The 24,406-nt window shown below is 36.0% G+C and overlaps 1 protein-coding gene across 1 annotated transcript in view; it reads left to right on the top strand.

The window, feature by feature from the left end:
* The window catches only part of LOC128642761 (5'-nucleotidase domain-containing protein 2), a 101,543-nt gene extending 77,576 nt beyond the window's left edge, over positions 1-23,967 (top strand). Inside the window, exons 7-14 of the mRNA XM_053695556.1 lie at positions 2,431-2,491; positions 6,652-6,754; positions 7,388-7,489; positions 10,429-10,510; positions 14,334-14,420; positions 14,496-14,636; positions 17,928-17,992; positions 21,623-23,967. Coding sequence (XP_053551531.1) covers positions 2,431-2,491; positions 6,652-6,754; positions 7,388-7,489; positions 10,429-10,510; positions 14,334-14,420; positions 14,496-14,636; positions 17,928-17,992; positions 21,623-21,884 — 903 coding nt within the window. The 3' untranslated portion in view covers positions 21,885-23,967. The remainder of the gene's footprint in view (positions 1-2,430; positions 2,492-6,651; positions 6,755-7,387; positions 7,490-10,428; positions 10,511-14,333; positions 14,421-14,495; positions 14,637-17,927; positions 17,993-21,622) is intronic.
* Positions 23,968-24,406: the final 439 nt, after the last annotated feature.

Genomic DNA, 24,406 nt, shown 5'->3' with positions numbered 1-24,406 from the left:
AAAATAAAATGTTCCCTAAACTGAAATTGGCTGAGTCAATATATTTAATCTTTTTGCTGTTTGTTTTAGTTCAGATTCAACTTTGGCCAAAGCAGAGAGAATGGAGGGAAGGGAGAGAATACGGACTTGTAGAGATGTCTAATTTTCATAGTACAAAAAAGCAGCCGGGATTAAATTAATTGTGTTTAATGCTAAAATATTATTAATTTGATCAAATCGTTCTTAAATTCATATGCATTTAAAAGAGCATATAGGGAATTTATAGTTGTTGCTAATCTCTGATGTTCTGTTTAAAAGCCAGATTACAAGTGGAGCGCAAAATAACGCTTTTGCGAGGGTGATATTTGCGCTCCGCTTAGTAATACCAGCGCACGCAAATGTGCACGGGTATTACAAGTTAGGCGCAATGCGAACGCAACTTCACATTGCAGGGAAGCTTTGCGCTCACGAGAGCGCATTTCCGTAGGCTCCAACGGTAGCCTCATTCTCATGCCATGAGACATGGCATGAAAACTTGGCTGCGAAGGGAGTAAGTCGCACAGCAAATGTAAATGGATGGTTATTTATTGCATATAGATCGTATATACAAATAAAGGGTTGGTCAAGTAAAAATAATACTTTCATGATTCGGATAGGGCCTTCAATTTTAAACAACTTTCCAATTTACTTTTAATCATCAAATTTTGCTTTGTTCTCTTGGCATTCTTTGCTGAATGCTAAACCTAGGTAGGCTCATATGCTAATTTCTAAGCACTTGAAGGTCACATCTTATCTCGGTGCATTTTGACATTTTTTCGCAGCTAGACCATGCTAGTTCGTGTGTGCCTTATAGATAACATTGTGATCACTCCCGTAGAGTTATTCAAGAGTCAGCACTGATTGGCTAAAATGCAAGTCTGTCAAAAGAACTGAGATAAGGGGGCAGTCTGCAGAGGCTTAGATACAAGGTAATCACAGAGGTAAAAAGTATATTAATAACTGTGTTGGTTATGCAAAAACTGGGGAATTGGTAAAGGGATTATCTATCTTTTTAAACAGTAACAATTCTGGAGTACACTGTCCCTTTTAAACAATTCCTGGAATTGCAAATAACTTGTATATTCTGTCTACTAGGTCAGCGGTGTAAGCAAATGTGTGATTAATTGGCCACTCAAGGTGTAAGCTTATGTGTGATTAATTGGCCACTCAAGTCAAAATTAAACTTTCATGATTCAGATAGAGCAGCAATTTTAAACAACTTTCAAATTTGCTTCCATTAACAATATGTGCACTGTCTTTTTATATTTACACTTTTTGAGTTACCAGCTCCTACTGAGCATGTGCAAGAATTCACAGAATATATGTACATGCATTTGTGATTGGCTGATAGCTGTCACATGATACAGGAGGAATGGAAATAGTCATAACTTTTAAATTTGTCAGAAAAAACTACTACTAAGCATTTGAAGTTCAGACTAAGTGCTATTGCATTATCTTTTTATCAAGCATCTGTTGATTATGCAAATCTACTGGATATACTGGTCCTTTAAAGGGACACAAAGCCCTCTGGGATTGTTACTTTTCAGCTTATTTAGAAGTGCCTCTAATTGGTCTCAGCAGGACAGATCAGATAAGAACAGGCTTTTTTAAACCCAGGATAACTTGGTAACAGCATGAAAGCGCCTATTACTAAAATAACGCGTTTCTTGCTTAAACAACTAATATGTAAAAGACCATTAGAGAGTTATGAAACCCAACATTTTAATTTCATGATTCAAATGGAGCATTTCATTTTAAACAACTTTATAGTTTATCAATTTTTCTTTGTTCTCTTGGTATCTTTGTTTGAAAAGCAGGGACGTCAGCGTAGGAGTCTGGCCATTTTTGGAGCACTATATGGCAGCAGCTTTGCAAGAATGTAATCCATTTGCAAAAACACTAAATTCTGCACTGTTTCTGTGCTTCACACACTGACCTGGGTATCTCTTCAACACAGAATACCATGGGAACAAAGTCAAGTTGATAATAGTAGAAAATTGGAAACTTTAAAAAAAAAAAAAATTATATTCTCTATCTGAATCTGAAAAGACACATTTTGGGTTTCATGTCCCTTTAAATACAGTGGAATTTAATTTCATATTTAACAAGTTTGTAGTAAAAAGACAATGCAACAGCACTTACTCCTTATTTTTTTTTTTTACTGACAAATTTTTAAATTTACTTCAGTTTGCTGTCCACCTGTATCATGTGACAGTCATCAACCAATCAGACTTGTGTATATATGTTAATTTATGTATATGTAAAAAAAAAAAATTGCTTTTTTTGGAGTCTCTTAATATTTTTTTGGGGGGGCTTATGAGTGCAGGAATGTGAGTCTGTTGTATAATAAATAGATACAATACAACTGCTTTCGTGCAGCATTACATTCTGATAGTATTATTTTTGTTTCAGGATGCTGTCCGGGACGTACATATAAAGGGCTTCATGTATAAATGGATCATGCAGGATCTGGGTAAGCTTGACAGTCACTTATAGACTATAAATGTTTTCTAATGATCTTTTTGTCCAACACGAAGACATAGCAGATTTGTTTTTGTCAATGCAATGACAATCTTACTTGCTAGATTCGGTGAGCAGTTTGCTAGTTCTTGCAGTGCCCGGGGAAGAGACTGCTTGGTTTGGGGGATGGGAACAAACAATGTGGTCATTCACAGGCGGCTGAACGTGACTCTGTAACGCGGCATTACTGTGGTCAGCCCAGAGCCCTGGGGTCAGGCTTATCAGCTGAAGTGGTCAGAAGTTCAACACTGCACACAGTTTAGTAACTTCTTTTGCTGTCAGAGGGGGATGTGCGAAGAGTTTAAATCCTAACAATTCTGGAAACCTAGAATTAAAGAGTCAGTCATAGGTTCATCACATGCTGTTCTTTATGAGCGAGAAACTCATTAGGGAATTGTCTGCTTTAGGAAAACACGCTTAACATCTGAAGTCAAAATAGTGTATTAAAGGAATATTGTACTAACAAAAAAAATCATCATAAGGATATGAAATAGCATATTTAAGATATGCTTTTTTTTACCTTTTATGGTAAGCATTATATATATATATATATATATATATATATATATATATATATATATACACATACACTTCTGTTGTGCATTGGCTGATAAATACTCTGTAAAGGGCGATACACACTGCCGCAAGCCTAACAAAACAAAAAAAAAAACATTATTATATGAAGAGCACATTATTTTATTTTTTGGATTAAATTTAACAATTTGGTTACAATGTCCATTTTCATTCTGTATCTGTGACTAAAAACATTACGATATGAAGGGTACAAAAGTGTATTTCTCAAAATAAATCATTATTAAAGGGACAGTCTAGTCAAAATTTGAATTGTCATGATTCAGGTACGGCATGTAATTTTAAACAACTTTCCAATTTACTTTTATCATCAAATTTGCTTTGTTCTCTTGGTATTCTTTGTTGAAAGCTAAACCCAGGTAGGCTCATATGCTAATTGCTAGGCTCTTAAAGGCCGCCTCTTATCTCAGTGCATTTGACAGTTTTTCACAGCTAGAGGATGTTAGGTCATGTGTGCCATATTGATAACGTGCTCACGCCAGTGGAGTTACTTATGAGAGGGCACTGATTGGCTAAAATGCATGTCTTTAAAAAGAACTGAAATAAGAGGCAGTCTGCAGAGGTTTAGATACAAGGTAATTACAGAGGTAAAAAGTATATTAATATAACTGTGTTGGTTTTGCAAAACTGGGGAATGGATAATAAAGGGATTATCTATCTTTTTAAACAAACATTCTGAACTAGACTGTCCCTTTAAATTGTGATTTATTTTTTTTCTATTTTGATTAAACCAAACACATTGGTTACAATTTCCATTTTAATTCTGTATCTGTGGCTATAGATTTGGTTACAATTATCTGTGTGCGTACACAAACCCTTATTAAACAAATTCAGATTCATATTGTTATAGATTATAGGTAATAGCTGCTTCTGTTTATGGGGGCTACATAATTACAACAGTGAAACCCCACAGGCAATTGCAGTTGACAGTTTTCAGTTTAATGCACATAAACTAATTATAAAGTAATACAAGTCAGTGCATTTTAGGAGTTTTACTTTGTAGACCATGATATAAATGTTTTGGAATGTTTGTGTTATGTATGGAATATATTTGTCCAGACGTTAACATTTCCCTTCTAAATCTGAAGGGATACCAGAGACTCACACCAGGGGGCGTAATCCAGATCTCTTATCTCGTAAACAAAAATCAGTCTGATGGAATAGTAATACAGATTAGTACAAGGTTTTGGAGGTTGGGAGAGATGTTGATGCGTGTAAAAGGATTAAAAATCAATAAAGCTGCCTTCTGTTACAATATCGTTGGAGATGGTTTTTGTTTCCTATTCCTTTCATGTGATTGCACTTGGATCCAGATCACGCCCCCTAGTGTGTGATTCTGTTATAACGTCAGCAACTTAAAAATTGCAGCTGCAGCTGGCCAACACAGGAGTATTTTATTTCTTATTGTATTTTAATCTAATTTGGTTCCCCCCCCCCCCCCCCCCCCCCCAATCCTGAATTTTCAAAATTACTCTGAAATCCAGACTTTTTCATTAAAGGACCAGTCAACACATTAGATTTGCATAATCAACAAATGCAAGATAACAAGACAATGCAATAGCACGTAGTCTGAACTTCAAATGACTAGTAGTTTTTTTTTATAACAAATGTAAAAGTTATGTATATTTCCACTCCCCTTGTACTATGTGATAGCAATCAGCCAATCACAAATGCATATACGTACATTCTGTGAATTCTTGCACATGCTCAGTAGGATCTGGTGACTCAAAAAGTGTAAATATAAAAGAATGTGCACATTTTTTTTAAAGGAAGTAAATTTGAAAGTTGTTTACAATTACATGCTGTATCTGAATCATGAAAATGTAATTTAACCTGAGTGTCCCTTTAATGTTTTCTAAAAAAAAAATAAAAAAAAAAATGTTTTCCACCCTTCACGGTCTTCTCTGTGTGCATCTTTGGTTTGGTATAAGTTTTCTAAAATGTAAATAGTCTATATCTATTTAAAACAACATATATCACATTTCTGATTACAGTACTGTACTATCAGATTCATTAAAAAAAGTATTAATAATGATATAAAACTACCTTTAGATCACACGTATAAGCTGTATTATGGCATGTAAATATTTCTTAAATGACATAAGATATTGTTATTTACACTTAGTCCCATCCCCCTGTCCAAACTGTCCCATTTTACAGATGCAAATCTACAAATATTTCAAAATATTCTGAAATCCAAACCGTTTCTGGTCCCAAGCAGTTTGGATAAAGGATTTTGTACTTTTATACTAACATGACATTACTATGGTTCAGTATCAAGTGGAAGCCATTTTAGAAAACGTGATGCAACCAGCCTACTTATACATAATGACTAGCAGTAGAAGTGCGCTAGTCGTGTTAGGTAGACCTATATTGTCTGACGTAAATATTTGTCTTGCTTTTTAAATTGCTCTAAAACAGGGGTGTCTAACTTTAATCTTGTAAAACCACAGTGGAATTATTGTGTTTAAAATATTCATAATTTTTTCTTTTTCTGAGTATTCTAAACATGTAAAGGAATAACCGTTTCAGCTAGATCTGCGCCACGGTTTTGACCATATATCTACTGACATTTTGTGATGATGAATCTATATTACATAGCCAGACGCAGGATCTCTCCTAATCTTCTGTTTCCTTCACCTCCATCAGTACATACTACATAAATACAGTAGATTTGCATAATAAAAAGACAATGCAATAATACTCTACATTTCACAAAAGTAGTAGTTTTTTTTCTGGCAAATGTATTTTTTTTTTTTCTCCCATTTGCCAGCACTTTGTATCATGTGACAGACAACAGCCAATCACAGACTAGTACACATATACTCTGTAAGCTTGTGCACATGCTCAATAGGAACTGTTGCCTCCAAAAAATGTGCACATAAAGAGGTTGTTCAAAATTTGATAATGGAAGTCAATTGGGAAATGTTTTTAAAATTGCCTGCTCTTTCTGAATCATGAAAGTTTAATTTTGACTTGAATGTCCCTTTAAAGCACAAATTACTATTTAAAAGGACACTCAAGTCAAAATTAAACTTTCATTATTCAGATTGAGCAGCAATTTTAAACCACTTTCCAATTTACTTCCATTAACAAAATGTGCAGTCTTTTTATAGTTACACTTTTTGAGTCACCAGCTCCTACTAAGCATGTGTGAGAATTCACAGAATATACGTTTATGCATTTGTGATTGGCTGATGGCTGTCGCATGGTATATGTAGGCATTTGTGATTGGCTGACGGCTGTCACATGATACAGGAGGGGAAAAAGACATCACTTTAAAATTTGTCAGAAAAAATCTATTCATTTGATGTTCAGTGCTATTGTATTGTCATTTTATCATGTATATGTTGATTATGCAAATCTACTATATTTACTGGTTCTTTAAGTGTGCACAGTACTTTGTTATGTAAATGGGAGGGCTCTTCTGATACCAGGACTCTAGAAACCCCTCCCCAAGCAGTAACAAATATCTGCATTCTGAGTGGCTACATTTGTAACCTCTTGTGTTTCTCTTGGCAGAAAAATACATCTTGCGGGGAGATGAAACCTATGCTGTCCTGCACCGACTGGTTAACCAAGGAAAGAAGCTTTTTCTCATCACCAACAGCCCCTTCAGTTTTGTGTAAGCATAAAAAGCACTTCCGAATCCAACATGTCCCCAGCTGGGGGAAATCAACTGAAAACCCAGGATAACTTAGTTACATTATGGCGGAACCCATTACTTGATATACTAAAATTAATAATTATTTCTTCAATAATTTAATATCTAAACAATTTTTATAAAACTTTGCTTTGAATACATCATAATGTCTAGCATATTAGTGTTTTTTGTGTTCCTTTAACCAGCAAGTCATATTGGCAAGAACACATATTTTGAGTTTCAAATAAGTAGTATGCAAAAATTCCTTTCATTCCCCTGTCCCATGTATCATGTGGCAGCCATTAGCCAATCACAGACTTGTATACGTATATACACTAAAATATTGCACATGCTCAGTATGTGCTGTTGACTCAAAGTGTACGTATAACGACTGCACAATTTGATAATGGGAACTTATTGAATTTTTCTTTTCTTCCAAATTGCTTATTCTTTTTGAATCATAAAGATTTTTGTTTGTCCCTTTAAACAAGTAACAATATCTAGTAATGTTGATGGGGCCAGTCTTTGGCGCTAGCCACTGTACGATGGGCAAGTTATCCTTAGGAATCAGTCTCTATCGGTACCAGCATTATAACTGAAATCTGTTTCCAACAGTGACAAAGGGATGAAATACATGGTGGGAAAGGACTGGAGAGAATTCTTTGACGTGGTGATCGTTCAAGCAGATAAGCCCCATTTCTTCAATGATTGCATCAAGTGAGTTTTAGTTTTTAGAGCCCATCTGGTAGTGTTTTTGTAGCAATGTTTAGTTTTGCTTATTTTTTTTAAGAACATTGTGCTGATTTTTAGACTCCTAAACAAGCCCCACAGTGTCAGATGTATACTCACGTTTACAGACTCCTGCTGGCTCCTGTGTGTTATGTCTTTTCATATGCGGGGGAAGGGGGGATTGTCTGCTCTTCTTGTTTTCCCAGCCCCTTTCACTGGGCGTCTCAGCCTAACCTCATCAACAGTGCTAAAACAGGAGAGTACGTTTTTAAAAAAAAGTTTTATACTGGATTTTTAGATCCGTAGCTGTGTACATTCTTCTTAATAGTAGTATCTATTACATGCAGTTATATGAATATTGGTGTAGGCTGCCCCTTTAAGTAAACTGTATGACTGATGTTTGTTTGTTTTTCTGTTATGTAACAACCTATTGTAATATGCAACTTAGTTCTTCTGCAAGGTATTCAGATGTATTACAGAAAAGATAAGACAAGCGCAACACAGATCTAAGCGCAGATTATAGCAAATTTTTATTATAAGCCCCAAACGTATATAAGGCTACTCACAAGCTGTAAGATAAAAACATGCACATCAACATCAAAGTAAATCCATAGGCAGGAATGGGTACAGGATAATTACACCAACTGCTCCTTTATAACCCGGATAGTACTTGAGTCCAGTGTTTGCAGAAAAAGACAGTCCACAGGTGTAACCGGCTTCAAAGATGTCCGCTACATCCAGTGAGATTGAAACCGGACTGGGCTGTTTAAGCACCGGGAAATCCCTCGGCAGGTCTCACAACTGAAATCAAGTCTGAGGTGTTTGAGCGTCAAAGGGATATATGGTGGGGTTCTGAGCTTGACGTACGTTTCGTTCCTAATTCGTAGGAACTTTTTCAAGAGTAAAGGACCCACCTGTTTACTGACCTTTTATACCGGATCCGGAAAAAATGAGCCAATCAAGTTCATAAGTGGAGTGACTGGAATAGCCAGTCAGCTTATTTGTTATCGCAGGTGCGGCTGTAAGCAATGCCGCTATACATTAAAGTGGATAGCGATATATGTCATTTAAAAACGATATAGTTAAATAAATTGGGTGACTAAGATAGCCAGCCAGTAAGCTGTCTTATTATCGCGAATACGGTTCGAAACAATATCGCAATAGATCTGTGTATATTGCAGTGTTTGACATTTGAAAAAGTGATATAACTAAAATAGCTATAAGCACCTAATAGATAATAACGGATCAGATAAAAAAAAAGGGGAGAAAACTCAAAAACCTATGATATTCAAAAACAACATTATGAAGATACAAAAATACATTAAGATACATTTAAAATAATTTTAGATACATACGTTTTTTTTCTAAAAGACATGGCTGAAAAATATGTATACACGACTAAAAACTCCCAATTAAATGATTCGTATAAGCAGAGAAAGCAAAAGTTCATATTATGTTAAAATATATTTCTGACTTATAAAATATCATTTAATAGATCTCAAAAAATGATAATAAATGGTGTATTTATAAAATTTTAATACTGTATAATAAATTCTAAGTTTAATAATGATGTATTACAGCGCAGATTTGTTAGGTAGAAAATACAGAAGAAAGTAAAATCCTGTTCTAGAATATCACACTCAAAGTCTTGTTCCTAATATTTGACATCCTCTTTAATTTTCATATAACTGCATGTAATAGACACAACTATAAAGAAGAATATGCACAGATACGGATCTAAAAATCCAATATAAAACAGTTTAAAAACTTACTTAGAGGCTCCCTGTTTAGCACTGTTGATGAGGTTAGGCTGAGACATCCACTGAAAAGCGCTAAGAAAGCAGAAAGAGCATATGCATATGAAAAGACCCATTACACAAACGGGAGCAAACGGTAATCTGTAGACTTGGGTCTACATCTGATACTTTGGGGCCTGGTTAGGAGTTTGAAAATCAGCACAATGTTATTAAAAAATCAGCAAAACTATACATTGTTACAATTCCCAGATGGGCTACATAAATGGATAATCTACAAAACATTTATGCCAAGACAAATCTAGTGTACAATGTCGATAGTAATATAAAATGATCCATTTTATACACAAAAAAACTCTGCAATATACTTTCATTTATTTTGTCCCCATTTCCTGTAAATCCATTCTGAAATTGTGAGCTTTTCAGTTCCTGTTAGGAATAGAAGTGCAGAGCACGGTTCTATTCCACACAGCCATTGGCTGCACACTCTAGTGACCTATTTGTAAATGTCTCTAATTGGCCACAGCAGAGGAGGTAACCTAAGTTACAACATGGCAGCTCCCATTGTTTTATAGACACAAACACTTTGCAGTTATTTGGTCAATATTTAAAGGGACACTGAACCCAAAAAAAATCCTTTCGTGGCTCAGATAGAGCATGCAATTTTATGCAACTTTATTTACTCCTATTATCAAATTTTCTTAATTCTCTTGGTATCTTTATTTGAAAAGCAAGAATGTAAGTTTAGATGCCGGCCCATTTTTGGTGAACAACCTGGGTTGTTCTTGCTGGTTGGTGGATTAATTTAACTGACCAATGTTCTGAACCAAAAATAGCTTAGATGCAAATAAAGATAGCAAGAGAACTAAGAAAAAATTGATAATAGGAGTAAATTAGAAAGTTGCTTAAAATTGCCTGCGCTATCTGAATCACAAAAGAAAAAAATTGGGTTCAGTGTCCATTTAAACAGCTAATGAAACTTTAAAAAATGCATCTACATGATATTCTCAGACTAATCTTTTTCTTTAAATGCATCATTCTACCTAGCATTCATTTAGTGTCCCTTTAAGGTTCTATTTTGATTATTTTCAGTAGGAGTTGTATCTAAAGACACACAAAAAAAACACAACCTAAACTAAATAATTTTGTATTTGACTTTTCTCCCCTATACAGACCGTTCCGTAGACTGGATGGTAATGGCGACTTAAAGTGGGATAAAATTACAAAATTGGAGAAAGGACAAGTGTACAAACAGGTAAAGAATATGAATATGAGTCTGGTTGTATATTTTCAGTAAACTGTATCTAGATTTGTAATACAATTTAAACAAATCCAGCACTGAACCCAGCTTGAAATGCAAGAATATCGCACAGAACAGTTTCTCACACGCATGTGAAAAAGGCACTATTTAAATATGCTATAAATATTTTTTTGTATGAAAAAACGGTTCATGTTTGCTTCAGAATCAAATTTGTGCATTTCTTGAAAGTTAAAATTAACTTTTCATGGTTAACATAGGACACGCAGTTTTAAGAGACTTTTCAATTTAAATTAGTCATTAAACGGGCAGTCTAGACCCAGTACTTATTCTTTATTACTTATTGTTACAGACCTATAAGCTTGTAAGAAAAACATGAAACTTTTAAATAATCGAAAATGGCCGCAAAGCTCCGCCCACAGCTGTCTTCTTGTCCAATTAGCTGTTTTCTTGTATGACAGTTTAGCAGTGCACGTTTAATATTTTTCAATTACCTATTTCAAATTGCACAAGTCACAAATCAGCATGTGCAATTAGAAACGTATTCATGAGTCAATCGTGATTGGAGAATCGTAACATACCAAAATATACATGCAATAGGTGGGCGGAGCTTGGTGGCCATTTTCAACTACGAACAAACAATGAATATTTAAATGTCTCATGCACTTCTTACAAGATTAAAGATGTGGGACCTGTTGCAGGATGCTTCTCTGGTCTGTAGCAATAAGCAATCAAAATTTATGTATTGGGTCTAGACTGTCCCTTTAAATTTATTTAAAGAGACGGTAAAGTCAAAATTAAACTTTCATGATTCACTTGCTTCATTCTTTTGGTCCTGCAATGTACTAATGACAACATATATATGTGTAGCCACCAATCGGCAGCCTGCTCCTGAGCCTACCTATGTAAACAGTTCAACAATATCTAGAGGACAAAGCAACTTTGATAATAGAAGTAAATAGGAAAGTTGTGCTCTATTTGATTCATGAAATGTCAATTTTTACTTTGTCACTTAAATTCTGTTGGTGTGCTGTTCAGCAAAGGATACAAAGGTGGTCTGCTCGTGAGTAGAAATGCACTACTGAGCGCTAGCTGCAAGCAAATGCTTGTTGTTATCATCTCTATCCCAGTAATGCCTTGCTGTGCTGGAGCTGACTCTAACTATGTGTTTAACCCATTTCCATAGGTTTAATAGTTTAGGATATTTTATTATTGAAATATTGCTTGCATATAACACGTTTTCTTCTTGACTTTTTATGTCCCTTTAAGAACAGATTGCTCACTGACTGATAAGCAGACCTACTGCTGTTTTGGAGGACAGGAACACTTTTTGCAAGCATAAAATAATGTTAATTTCTCAGTACAGGAATATCCGTTTAAAAAAAAAATAAAAAAAATTGTAATACCTTTTTTAGAGTTCCCTACTGTAACCTACATATTGCACTAATTGAAAGCAGCGTACAGCAATTTAAATGCACGGCAGTAACGCTGTGTAAATATTATGAAATAAAACTTTATGGATCTATAAAATCTTACAAGAGAACCATACTTATGAAGCAGCTGTCATCAGACCGCTGCTTCCCTAACCTCTTCGCCACCTCTAAGGTGGCGAATTTCAATCTCCCCGGTCTCGTTTGACCGGGGAGATTGACAGCTCCTGCCCGCGCTTCATTGGCTGTGCGCGGGCAAAATTGTATTCTTGTGCAAAGCTGAATTCCGGCAGCGAAATATAGCCCGCTAGAGGCGAGCTGCGGTAGACAGGGGCTCGTATGATAAGTCGACCCCTAAATGTAGCAGGAATTAGTCCAATTGTACAGTTTGACTTTGTATTTTAGAGATTTTCAGACTTTCTACAAATTCTAGTTCATCCGATAGCCACAAGTTGTTGTAGTTTTTGTTTTAGATTTTTTTATTACTTTTATTTTTTGGGAGGCATGAAAATATTGTCTTGAGTTTATTTTAAACCTTGAAGTGCATATTGGACTTATATATGTACAATGTGTATGTAGATATAAATGTTTTTTTTTTTTGTTTTTTTTTAAATAGTTTGAAATAAAAATGAAAACAAACCTGTGCCCCACTAACATGTGCTGACCATTTTGTGGTCTTGTGCCAGTCACATAAGTAGCCTTTTTTTTTTATAACCTTTCCCTAAACAGGAAGTCTGTATACGTGGCGCTTCAAACCCTGCCGAATTTTCTTAGCAACCATAACACTGACATTAACGGTTTGCAGGATGTGATTTGTTTGTGCTGGGACTTAGGAACTGCTGAGGTTTGGACACCCTCCAGCTCCGAAAGGAATGTTTCAGAATGAATTAAAAAAAAAAAAAAAAAAAGACGACCTCATTTGAAGTAAATAGAACAGTGTGCTGTATTGATGATACAAACATAACCCTTGTTTTAGAACCGTTTATAAATGCACTTGTTTGTTTTTTTACTTTTAGTAAAAAATCCATTAGTATTTTTTTTTTTTATATATATATTGCTATTATTATATACTAGGACCTATCTATGATTTATATATATATATATATATATATATATATATATATATATATATATACACACACCCACATAGATATATAGATAGAGATAGATAGATCTTCTTTTTTTTTTTTTTTTTTTTTTTAATATGAAACAGGGAGTTGTCCCTTGTATGAAATGTTTGCAGGTCACAGTCTGTCAGAATGTGTCTTAACCTGTCGTGCTTTTTTTTCAAATTGATGAATAATAAGTGCTAAAGCAATTTGAGATTTTTATCGCTCAGAGCTACAGGTTATAACCTGGCGTATATTTGTGTGCACTTTTGATTTATACCTGTCATGGGAAAGCCAGACCCATTGTTACACGAGCTGCCTGGTATGTTGCTCTGCGAGCTGTTTATTAAGCATTCCCACCGCTGCCCATAGCGGTTATGTGGCCCTATTCATTCTTTAGCTTAAATAACAAACAGCTTTGTTTAAATTTCCATATGTCACTTAACGTCCATGATCCCTAATTCAAAGTTCCTTATTGTGTGTATTTAGTTGGTTTGACAGCAAAATGTTAATTTAATTTCACTCAAAGTCTGCAAGGGAAAGCAATCTCCCTGAGCAAGAAATATGTGAGAGTTTAGATTAACTGGGGAATGGGTAATAAAGGGATTAGCTATCTTTTTAATCAATAAACATTTTCAAGTTAACTGTCCCTTTTTTAAAGGACAATTAAATTCAATATAATTGCATAATAATCAAGTTTATAATAAAAATAAAACACAATAGCATTAAATTTAGTCTAAATAAGCAGATTTATGTTTGGACAATGTACTTAAATTTGCTGCCCCCTATATCATGTGACAGCCATCAGCCAGTCACATACTCGTTTATGTATACACTGTGAACTCTTGAACATGCTCAGAATGTGTGCATATAGAAAAACAGCAGAGAATGAGATTTGTATGCACATTGTGTTGATGGAAAATGTTGTTTATATATAGATAGGGAGATCCAGAGGATACATAGATCTAGATAGATCTCTTAGCAGTACACAAGCCCACTACTCAAATGTTCTTTTCTTCAATGCATGAAAGTTTGAGAGCTATGAAACATTATATTAAAACAGGTGATTTGTGTGCACAACTGGCATTGGCTTCTAAGGACAAGATTTAAAGTTCTATTGATGAATAGTGACACGTCCCACGAGCATTCCACTGAGCCCCCGTGCTCAGGGCAGGAACGCGGTTTTCAAACTACAGTGATACACTTTTTATATATACAACATGTTGTGAAATCTCCTTTTCCTAATATATAAGTAATACATATTTATTTATTTGTATACAGGGTAATCTCTTTGACTTCCTTCGGTTGACGGGTTGGCGAGGATCCAAGGTGCTGTATTTCGGTGACCACCTGTACAGTGATCTTGCGGTAAGTGTCTTGTCTTGTTCATTGAAGCGGTCTCTCTATTGAATGGATTTCTAATAAATTCCCACTTTCTCTTAGGACCTGATGCTGCGTCATGGGTGGAGGACAGGAGCTATTGTTCCAGAACTTGAAACCGAGACAAAGATTGTGAACACAGAGCAGTACTCCCAGTCACTCACTTGGCTGCAGGCCCTGACTGGTTTACTGGAGCGTATGCAGGTAAGTGTCAAATCAAAGCTGCCCCTGAAACGTATTTACATATACTCTTCCTTCTACTACCCCAACAATGCTCTCAGCATGTCCCTACTTGTCTACTGTAACCTCCGATTTACCCAGTCTCCTTTGTCCTCACTTCAGTACTCAGTCTCTGGTTCACGCCGGTCTGTATTTAAAGCTCCTCTAACATGGGGAACAAATTTATAGTTTCTATATTGTAATAAATGAATTTTCCAACTGGGACAAACACATTCTAAATACATTAAAGGGACAGTCTACTCCACAATTTATATTGTTTAAAAAGATAGATAATCCCTTTATTACACATTCCCTAGTTTTGCATAACCAACACGGTTATATTAATATACTCTTTACCTCTACGATTACTTTGTATCTAAGCCTCTGCAGACTGACCCCAATTCTCAGTTCTTTGCACAAACTTACATTTTAGCCAATCAGTGCTGACTCATAAATAACTCTACGGGAGTGAGCACGATGTTGTGACACTAATGAACTAACACTGTCTAGCTGTTAAAAACTGTCAAAATCCACTGAGATAAGAGACAGCTTTTAACAAAGAATACCAAAAGAACAAAGTAAATTTGATGATAAAAGTAAATTGGAAAGTTGTTTAAAATTGCATGCCCTATCTGAATCAATTTGCATGTATTTCATAAGACCAGTTAGTGAGAGATATGTTGCAGGGTAAGTCTTGTGAAGTCTGCAGTGGGCACTTCCAATTCTCTGAACTGGAAAAGCCACAGAGTTTCTAGTTTTTTTTGTTGTTGTTGTTTTTTCCATATGTAAAGTTCAATTTTATGTTATATTACGTCAGTGCATTTTTATTGTCATTATCTGTACCCTAGCTGACTTGGCTTTTTCTTATACATTCTTCCTTACAAGGAGGCTGTCTTGTATTCTCAACATATTTGTACCAAATAGTCATAAAATGTGCCAAGGTGTATTACACTTTTCTGCATATTGCACTGTTTGTTATTTACAGATTGCTCCCTCTTTAAAATAAACGTACATAACTGGAATGATTTAAAAAAAAATGTTTAAAAGGACCTGAAACACAATTTTTTTTATAATTCACAGCATAAATTTTCTAACAACTTTCCAATTTTATTATCAAATTTACTTCATACTCTTGGTAACCTTTGTTGAAGGAACAGCAATGCATACTGCTAAAAAGCTAACTGAGCACATCGGGTGAGCCCTATGTGCAACCACCAGTTAGCTCCAGTAGGGAACATTGCTTCTTCTGAGCCTACCTAGGTATGCTTTTCAATAAAGGCTACCAAGTGAACAAAGCAAAATCAAAAAATTGGAAAATTTGTATAAAATTGCACGCTCTATCCGAATCATGAAGTCATTTTTTTGGGTTTCACATCCCTGTAATGTTGATCACTTCCTATAAAGGAAGTAAATTTGTCTGGCTTTTTCCTTTGTCTGGTTTGAATGATTCATATATAAGGTGTCTAATAAACCTGATTGTCTTGTATACAGACGAGGAAAGGGTGGGGGATTTAATTCTATCCTGAAATAACCAGCACTTCCTCTTTTAAAACCCCTAGTTTTTAAAATTAGCATTTGTTTTGTGTGTAATAAAAGTATGAATATTTATTTTGTGGAAAATTGCACTTGGTCCCCCCCAGACCCCCCACACCCCTGCTTAGAGAGGCCAAAAAGCAATTTCTATAACATAGATTTTCTTCAAATGCAGCAAATCAGTTCGCTGATGTAGGACATTTGTAGCATTTTCTGCAGAATTTGGTTCCTCTAGAGATTGTGGGATAAACACAGTTTTTTTACAAAAAGCAAAATGTTCCCTTTAAAGAATCATTTAATACGGTAGAATTGCACAATCCACAAATGCACAATGAAAAGACAATGCAATAGCACTAACTCTGAATTTTTAAAATTATCAGTATTCTATGTTATTTTTTTTTTTCTAAGAAATTTCAAAGATTGCTTAAACCCGCCCCTTGTAATCATGTGACAGACATCAGCCAATTACAGATTCATACATATACACTGAACTCTTGCACATGCTCTGTTGGAGCTGGTGTCTCCAAAAAGTGTGTTTATAAAAACACTGAGCAAAATTCATAATGGAAGTAAATTGGAGAGTTGTTTAAAATCGAACGTTCTATCTGAATCATGGAAATGTAGTTTTGATTTTACTGTCCCTTTAAAGGGACATTTTAGTAGTATATGGCATACAAGGTTAGTGTTGCGTTTAGTATGTAGCTGGTTCAGACTATTTGCACCATTTTGAATTGGTTCTAGAATTTGCTTTTCAGCCTTTCTAGGGGGCATAGGACCATCATAATTTTTACACAAATGCAAGTGATGTTAAAGGGATATGAAACCCAAAATCTTTTTTTCATGATTCAGATAGAGAATACCATTTTGAACAACTTTCCAAATAAATTCTATTGTCTAATTTGCGTCATTCTCTTGATATCCTTTTTTTTTTAAAAAAAAAATCATATCTAAATAGGCTCGGTAGCTGCTGATTTGTGGCTGCACATAGATGCCTCGTGTGTTTGGCTCACCCATGTGCATTGCTGTTTCTTCAACAAAGGATAGCTAAAGAATGAAGCAAATTGGAATGTTGCTTAAAATTATATTCTCTACCTGAATCACAAAAGAAAAATTTTAGGTTTCCTGTGCCTTTTTAAATGTTTCTTTTATTACAAAATCATTATCAGTATGGGAGAGTTTCATTTCAGATTAACATTAAAGTAAAGAGATAGTATACACCAGAATTGTTATTGTTGAAAAAGATAGATAATCCCTTTTATTACCCATTCCCCAGTTTTGCATAACCAACACTGTTATATTAATACACTTTTACCTCTGTGATTATCTTGTATCTAAGCCTCTGCAGACTGCCCCCTTTATCTCAGTGCTTTTGACAGACATGCAGTTTAGTCAATCAGTGCAGACTCCTAAATAACTCCATGGGAGTGAGCACAATATTCTCTATATGACACACATGAACTAGTACTGTCTAACTGTAAAAAACTTTCAAAATGCTCTGAGCTAAGAGGCGGTTTTCAACGGTTTAGAAATCAGTTTGAGCCTAACTAGGTTTAGCTTTTCAAAAATACTACTAAGGGAACAAAGCTAATTTAATGATAAAAGTCATTTGGAAAGTTGTTGCATGCCCTATCTGAATCATGAAAGGTTTTTTTGGACTTGGCTGTCCCTTTAAGTAATGTTCCTATCCTACACTGGAATCTCTGTTTTATATACATTTATTTATTTTTATTTTCCCTTCTACAGAGCTTCCGTGATGCGGAGTCCCAGCAGGTTCTGGAGGACTGGAAAAAGGAACGTCAGGAGCTCAGGTACTGATCCGGTCCCCTGTGTGTGTATAATGAAGCATGGCTCCCAGGCTTATTTATATTCAGCTCTTGCAGATGAATTAGTCAAATCAGTTCCCAGGCTGCTCTTTGGGAGATCTTTACAATGAAGCCTACACATCCCTTTTCTGCATTCTGGATGGCAATGACTCCTCTTTCTCAAGTGTGTATTTCCCTATTGTAGAGCAGTGTAAGAGGATGTTACACGGCAAAGCTGTCGTCTTTTAGAATTCCCAAGTCCCCCAGAGCAACTCTAGACTGTCAAGTTCCCAAGAAAATGTCCATCAATGCATCTGCTCAATTCCTTGCTGGACAATAGTGATGTCACAGCTTTGTCCATCGTTAAATGTCGCATTGCAATTTTTAAATAGTGAAAACTATTTTCTGCATTGCCTATTGGCACTTTCTGCATTTTTTTTTTTATTGTTTGAAAGATCAAAAAATATATTACAAATATTTTATTTTTTTTAAAAAAAAATAGAGAATTTAGATTTTTGCATGCAAAAACTTCTACCAATTTTATCCGACTTTGTTAAAATTAACTTTTAATTTAAAGGGACAGTCTACTGTTAAAAAAAAAATAGATAATCCCTTTATTACCAATTCCCCAGTTTTGCATAACCAACACAGTTCTATTAAAGCACTTTTTACCTCTGTGATTACCTTGTATCTAAGCCTCTGCAGACTTGCTCCATTATCTCAGTTCTTTTGACAGATTTGCATTTTAGCCAATCAGTGCTGACTCATAAATAACTTCACGGGACTGAACACAATGTTATCTATATGGTACACATGAACTAGCGCCGTCTAGCTGCAAAAAACTATCAAAATGCCCTGAGATAAGAGGCGGCCTTCAACAGTTTAGAAATTAGTTTATGAGCCTACCTAGGCTTAGCTGTCAACAAAGAATAGTAAGAGAACAAAGCAAAGTTGATGATAAAAGTAAATTGGAAAGTTGTTTAGCATCGCATTCCGTCTCTGAATTATGAAAGTTTAATTTCTACTTGACTGTCCCTTTTATTCTGTGGAAACATCTCACATGGACGATGTCAAGGAAAAAATCCTATTCCTTAAGCCCCTGAAAAAAAATCAGGAGTGAAAGTACAATAGCTATTCCTGGCTGATATCCGGGTCCTTGGCAGCAGATTGGGTAGGAAAGTAAAATAAGTGAAAAATACAAAAGGAAAAAAGTGTGTTTGGACCACTAAACTGATCATTTTCAAATACAAATTCACTATATTAAAGTTATTTTAAAATTGAATTTTGAAAAGTTTGTGGTCCAAAACCAATTTTTAAAATTATTATTTACATACGGCTAGATTTAGAGTTCTGCGGCCAAAGGGGTGCGTTAGCTACGCGGGTTTTTTTCCCCCCGCACCTTTTAAATACCGCTGGTATTTAGAGTTCACAGAAGGGCTGCGTTAGGCTCCAAAAAGGAAGCGTAGAGCATAATTTACAGCCACTGCAACTCTCAATACCAGCGGTGCTTACGGACGCGGCCAGCTTCAAAAACGTGCTCATGCACGATTCCGCCATAGGAAACAATGGGGCCGTTTGAGCTGAAAAAAGACCTAACACCTGCAAAAAAGCAGCGTTCAGCTCCTAACGCAGCCCCATTGTTTCCTATGGGGAAACACTTTCTAAGTCTGCACCTAACATGTACCCCGAGTCTAAACACCCCTAACCTTACACTTATTAACCCCTAATCTGCCGCCCCCGCTATCGCTGACCCCTGCATTTTATTATTAACCCCTAATCTGCCGCTCCGTACACCGCCGCAACCTACGTTATCCCTATGTACCCATAATCTGCTGCCCCTAACACCGCTGACCCCTATATTCTATTTATTAACCCCTAATCTGCCCCCCCCAACGTCGCCGCCACCTACCTACAATTAACCCCTAATCGGCCCTCCCTAACATTGCCGACACCTAACTTCAAGTATTAACCCCTAATCTGCCGACCGGACCTCGCCGCTACTCTAATAAATGTATTAACCCCTAAAGCTAAGTCTAACCCTAACACCCCCCTAAGTTAAATATAATTTTTATCTAACGAAATAAAATAAATCTTATTAAATAAATTATTCCTATTTAAAGCTAAATGCTTACCTGTAAAATAAACCCTAATATAGCTACAATATAAATAATAATTATATTGTAGCTATTTTAGGATTTATATTTATTTTACAGGCAACTTTGTATTTATTTTAACCAGGTACAATAGCTATTAAATAGTTAAGAACTATTTAATAGTTACATAGTTAAAATAATTACAAAATTACCTGTAAAATAAATCCTAACCTAAGTTACAATTAAGCCTAACACTACACTGTCAATAAATGAATTACATATAAATACCTACAATTAAATCAACTAACTAAAGTACAAAAAATAAAAAAATAATTTACAAACATTATAAAAATATTACAACAATTTTAAGCTAATTACACCTACTCTAAGCCCCCCAAAATAAAAAAAATGCCCTACCCTATTCTAAAATAAAAATTGAAAAGCTCTTTTACCTTACCAGCCCTTAAAAGGGCTTTTTGCGGGGCATGCGCCAAAGAATTCTGCTCTTTTGCCTGTAAAAAAAACCATACAATACCCACCACCCACATACCCCTAATCTAACCCAAACCCCCCTTAAATAAACCTAACACTAAGCTCCTGAAGATCTTCCTACCTTATCTTCACCACGCCGGGTATCACCGATCCGTCCAGAAGAGGCTTCGAAGTCTTCATCCTATCCGGGCGATGTCTTCATCCAAGCGGGGGCTGAAGAGGTCCATCATCCGGCTGAAGTCTTCTATCAAGCGGCATCTTCTTTCTTCCGGCTCCATCTTCATCCCGCCGACGCGGAACATCCATCCTGGCCGACGACTTCCCAACGAATGACGGTTCCTTTAAGGGATTTCATCCAAGATGGCGTCCCTCGAATTCCGATTGGCTGATAGGATTCTATCAGCCAATCGGAATTAAGGTAGGAAAATTCTGATTGGCTGATGGAATCAGCCAATCAGATTCAAGTTCAATCCGATTGGCTGATCCAATCAGATTGAGCTTGCATTCTATTGGCTGTTCCGATCAGCCAATAGAATGCGAGCTCAATCTGATAGGCTGATCCAATCAGCCAATCGAATTGAACTTGAATCTGATTGGCTGATTCAATCAGCCAATCAGAATTTTCCTACCTTAATTCCAATTGGCTGATAGAATCCTATCAGCCAATCGGAATTCGAAGGACGCCATCTTGGATGACGCTACTGAAATCTGGATTTTATGCTTTAAATGGGTTGTTTCCCTTATAGAAAAAGCAGGGGAGTTTTCAAAAACTTAGATTTCAGAAATTTTCACAAAATAGTAAATTACACTAGCAAGATTGTCATTAGTATTTACAGTTGATTGTAAAAAAATAAATTCTAATATATCAAAAGGCAAAACAAATGTTCCTTTCAAACTAATTTGTAAGGACCAATGACATCGGGTTTTTTTTTTGAGCACACCTTGTTTTGTTTTTTTCATTTTTCATGCCGTTCTCTAATTTAGGTAAGTTTGTTATTGTGTCGTATAACCAAACCTAATGTGTGTGACTGATTTGCCTGTCTCCTTTCAGGGCTGTGACAAAGAATCTTTTTAACCCTCAATTTGGCAGCATCTTCCGGACCTGCCACAATCCTACTTACTTCTCTCGAAGGCTGTGCCGCTTTTCTGATGTTTACATGGCGTCAATCAGCTGCCTCCTGAACTACGATTTGAACTACACCTTTTTCCCTAGACGCACTCCTCTGCAGCATGAAGCCCCTCTCTGGATGGATCAGCTGTGCACAGGCTGCATGAAGACCCCATTCCTGGAAGAGATGGCTCATATCCGCTAAATAACATACTCCGGACCACTGTGCTTTCTAAACTTTAGTCTGATAAAGAAAACGATATGTGGATGAGCCGTCTTTGCCTTTTGTTAGAATTGCTATTTTCAGAGTGGAACATAATGGACATATTGGATTAATAAACGTTAATCTGATGAGTGTTGAGCAACAGAGCTGAAACGTTGTTCCTCATCTCCTTTAGGTCTGCTCTATATTTTGTCAGTTTATACTGCAGCTATAGAGAATTGTACCCACAATTACTAGTAGCAGTTCTCAAATTATTGCATACTTCTTGTCTTACAATAATGTTCATGCCCCTTACATGGACTACTTGGGGAGAGAAGAAAGCTCCTACCGATAAGAAAACCTAGTGTCTATGTCTTACGTTTTGTGACTAAAGACATTTCCAATTTTTAGCTGGCAAGTTGATTGAGAGCTGCAGATGCCAGTTTGAGTGTGTTAAATAGTCCGGAGATCCTTGTCACCTGCCATCTTTGCTTACCGACACGTACTTGTCATTTTGACACCTCTCCTGGCATTTCCACAAATGGCTTGAGCCAAATAAAACCGAAAGAAAATGAAATTGGGAACATTTCCAGTAACTGAAACTAAGAGCAGACTGTTGACGTGTTGGCTAAAGCCCTGCCAAAAGTCTTCACGTCTGACCAGCTGCTCGCCACTCGGACTTGTATCAGTCATTCCTTCTCGCTTTGTGACAGCGATTACTGCGGGAGCAGAATACATTGTTAAATTCTTTAAAAATTACAAATGAATTTGCATAACACTTAATGTTACATTTATTAAGAACAATTTTCTTTGCATTTGAGATGTATAAAGGAACAATTTTTTTATGACGAAACGCACAATTTTAGATTTTTAAAAAAAAATAAAAAAATGATGCATTTCTTTTTTTTTTTTTTTTTCTTTGCGAAATGACATACAGAGATTATGAAATGTGTATTAAAGAAGAAAAATCAGACTTTAAAGTGTTTTGATGGGATACAGAGTTGATTTCTTTTTAGGGGGCCATAGAAGGTGACATAAGCAGTGATGGCTTTTTATTGGCTGACATTTTGAACTGAATTCTTGGTTCCTGCCAAGGTTCAGTTGTCTTCAGTATAGGAGCTGAGAGCGAAAGATCACACGTAGAAGTGAAAGTCAAGTTGTTGGCGAATTCTGTACTACCTACCTTATATTACTTATCTGATATATCATAGGTTTTATTATTTACAGTAGCCCTAAATATGCTGTTTATCATTGCTGCAAGGTTTCTAGATCGGTGACTATTATCTTTAACAACCATGTAAGTCGATACATACAGCCGCATTGACTATGATTTTGTTTTCTTCCTTTTTTTTTTCTTGAAATATGAAACTCAAACACTTTCTTTTGCGATTCAGACAGAGCATACCATTTCAACAAAAATTCCAATTTGCTGCGCTCCCATAATATTCTGTGTTGAAGAGATTCCAAGGTAGGCATCTGGAGTATTACATAGCTGGAAATCGTGCTGCCATCTAGTTCTCTTGCAACACTGCTGCTATATAGTGCTCCAGATATGGGCTGGCTCCTAAGCTTACATCCCTGCTTTTTAACAAATGATACCAAGAGAACAAAGAAAAATTGATCATAGAAGTAAATAAAAAGAAAGTTGTTTAATATCGCATGCTCTATCTGAATCATGAAAGAAAACATTTTTGGTTTCATGTCCCTTTAAGTTTCGATCTGCTGGTAATCTTCAAATTCTTTGGTGAAGCGATCAGAGGTAAAAATATTCAACAGTACAATGTAAAGAAAAAAAGTTTTGAAGCTAAAATATTGTCAGTATTTTTTTTTTTAAGCTGTTACTTTCAAAGGATAAATGCACTGCCATATAAAGTGATACATTTATTTACCTGAATACTACCTTTATCTGTAAGTGCAATAGTGTTACTGTCCCCCCCCCCCCCCCCCCCTTACTGACTACCTTCATACTAATTGCTTACTGTGTGTCCTGGTTTGTTAAAAATTGATGCTTGTAGCTAATGGGTTTAACAACACAACCTTATTGTACAGCAGAAGTCTATGAATAAACCTTTGATATAAACAGGAATTGTGTTACAGTTTTTATTTATTACACTATAGAAACGTAAAGCTCTAGTTAGCCTTGATTATTCGAAGGCTTCTGGACCCTAACGTTCAGGAAAGTTCAATGCCTTGCTCTATTGCAGGTGTGGGGCTAAAGGCTGACACACCGCAAGCAATGCGGCACGAAGCGAAGCGACTGCTGTATGCTGCGTCGCTTCTGAAGTTCAAATATTTCAACTCTGAGGGCTCAGCTACGCGACATGACGCAGCTGAGCGCGTAGAGATGAAAAGGCAGGACACACTGAGCGCGCATAGCCGCATCATCACGCTGCGTGCCGCGCCGCTTTCAGTGTGTCACAGCCTTTATAGATCTATGCTTCACTGCCACCTGAAGACAGCCAGGCTCCGTAATCTCTTCCTCCTATCTCCAAATCTTCTTTGATGGGCCAGAACACTAACAGTAG

Source organism: Bombina bombina, chromosome 12 (genome assembly GCF_027579735.1).
Source record: "Bombina bombina isolate aBomBom1 chromosome 12, aBomBom1.pri, whole genome shotgun sequence".
Classification (NCBI taxonomy): Eukaryota; Metazoa; Chordata; class Amphibia; order Anura; family Bombinatoridae; genus Bombina; species Bombina bombina.
Note: the sequence above shows the minus strand (reverse complement) of the source record. Positions and strands in the feature narration are given on the sequence as shown.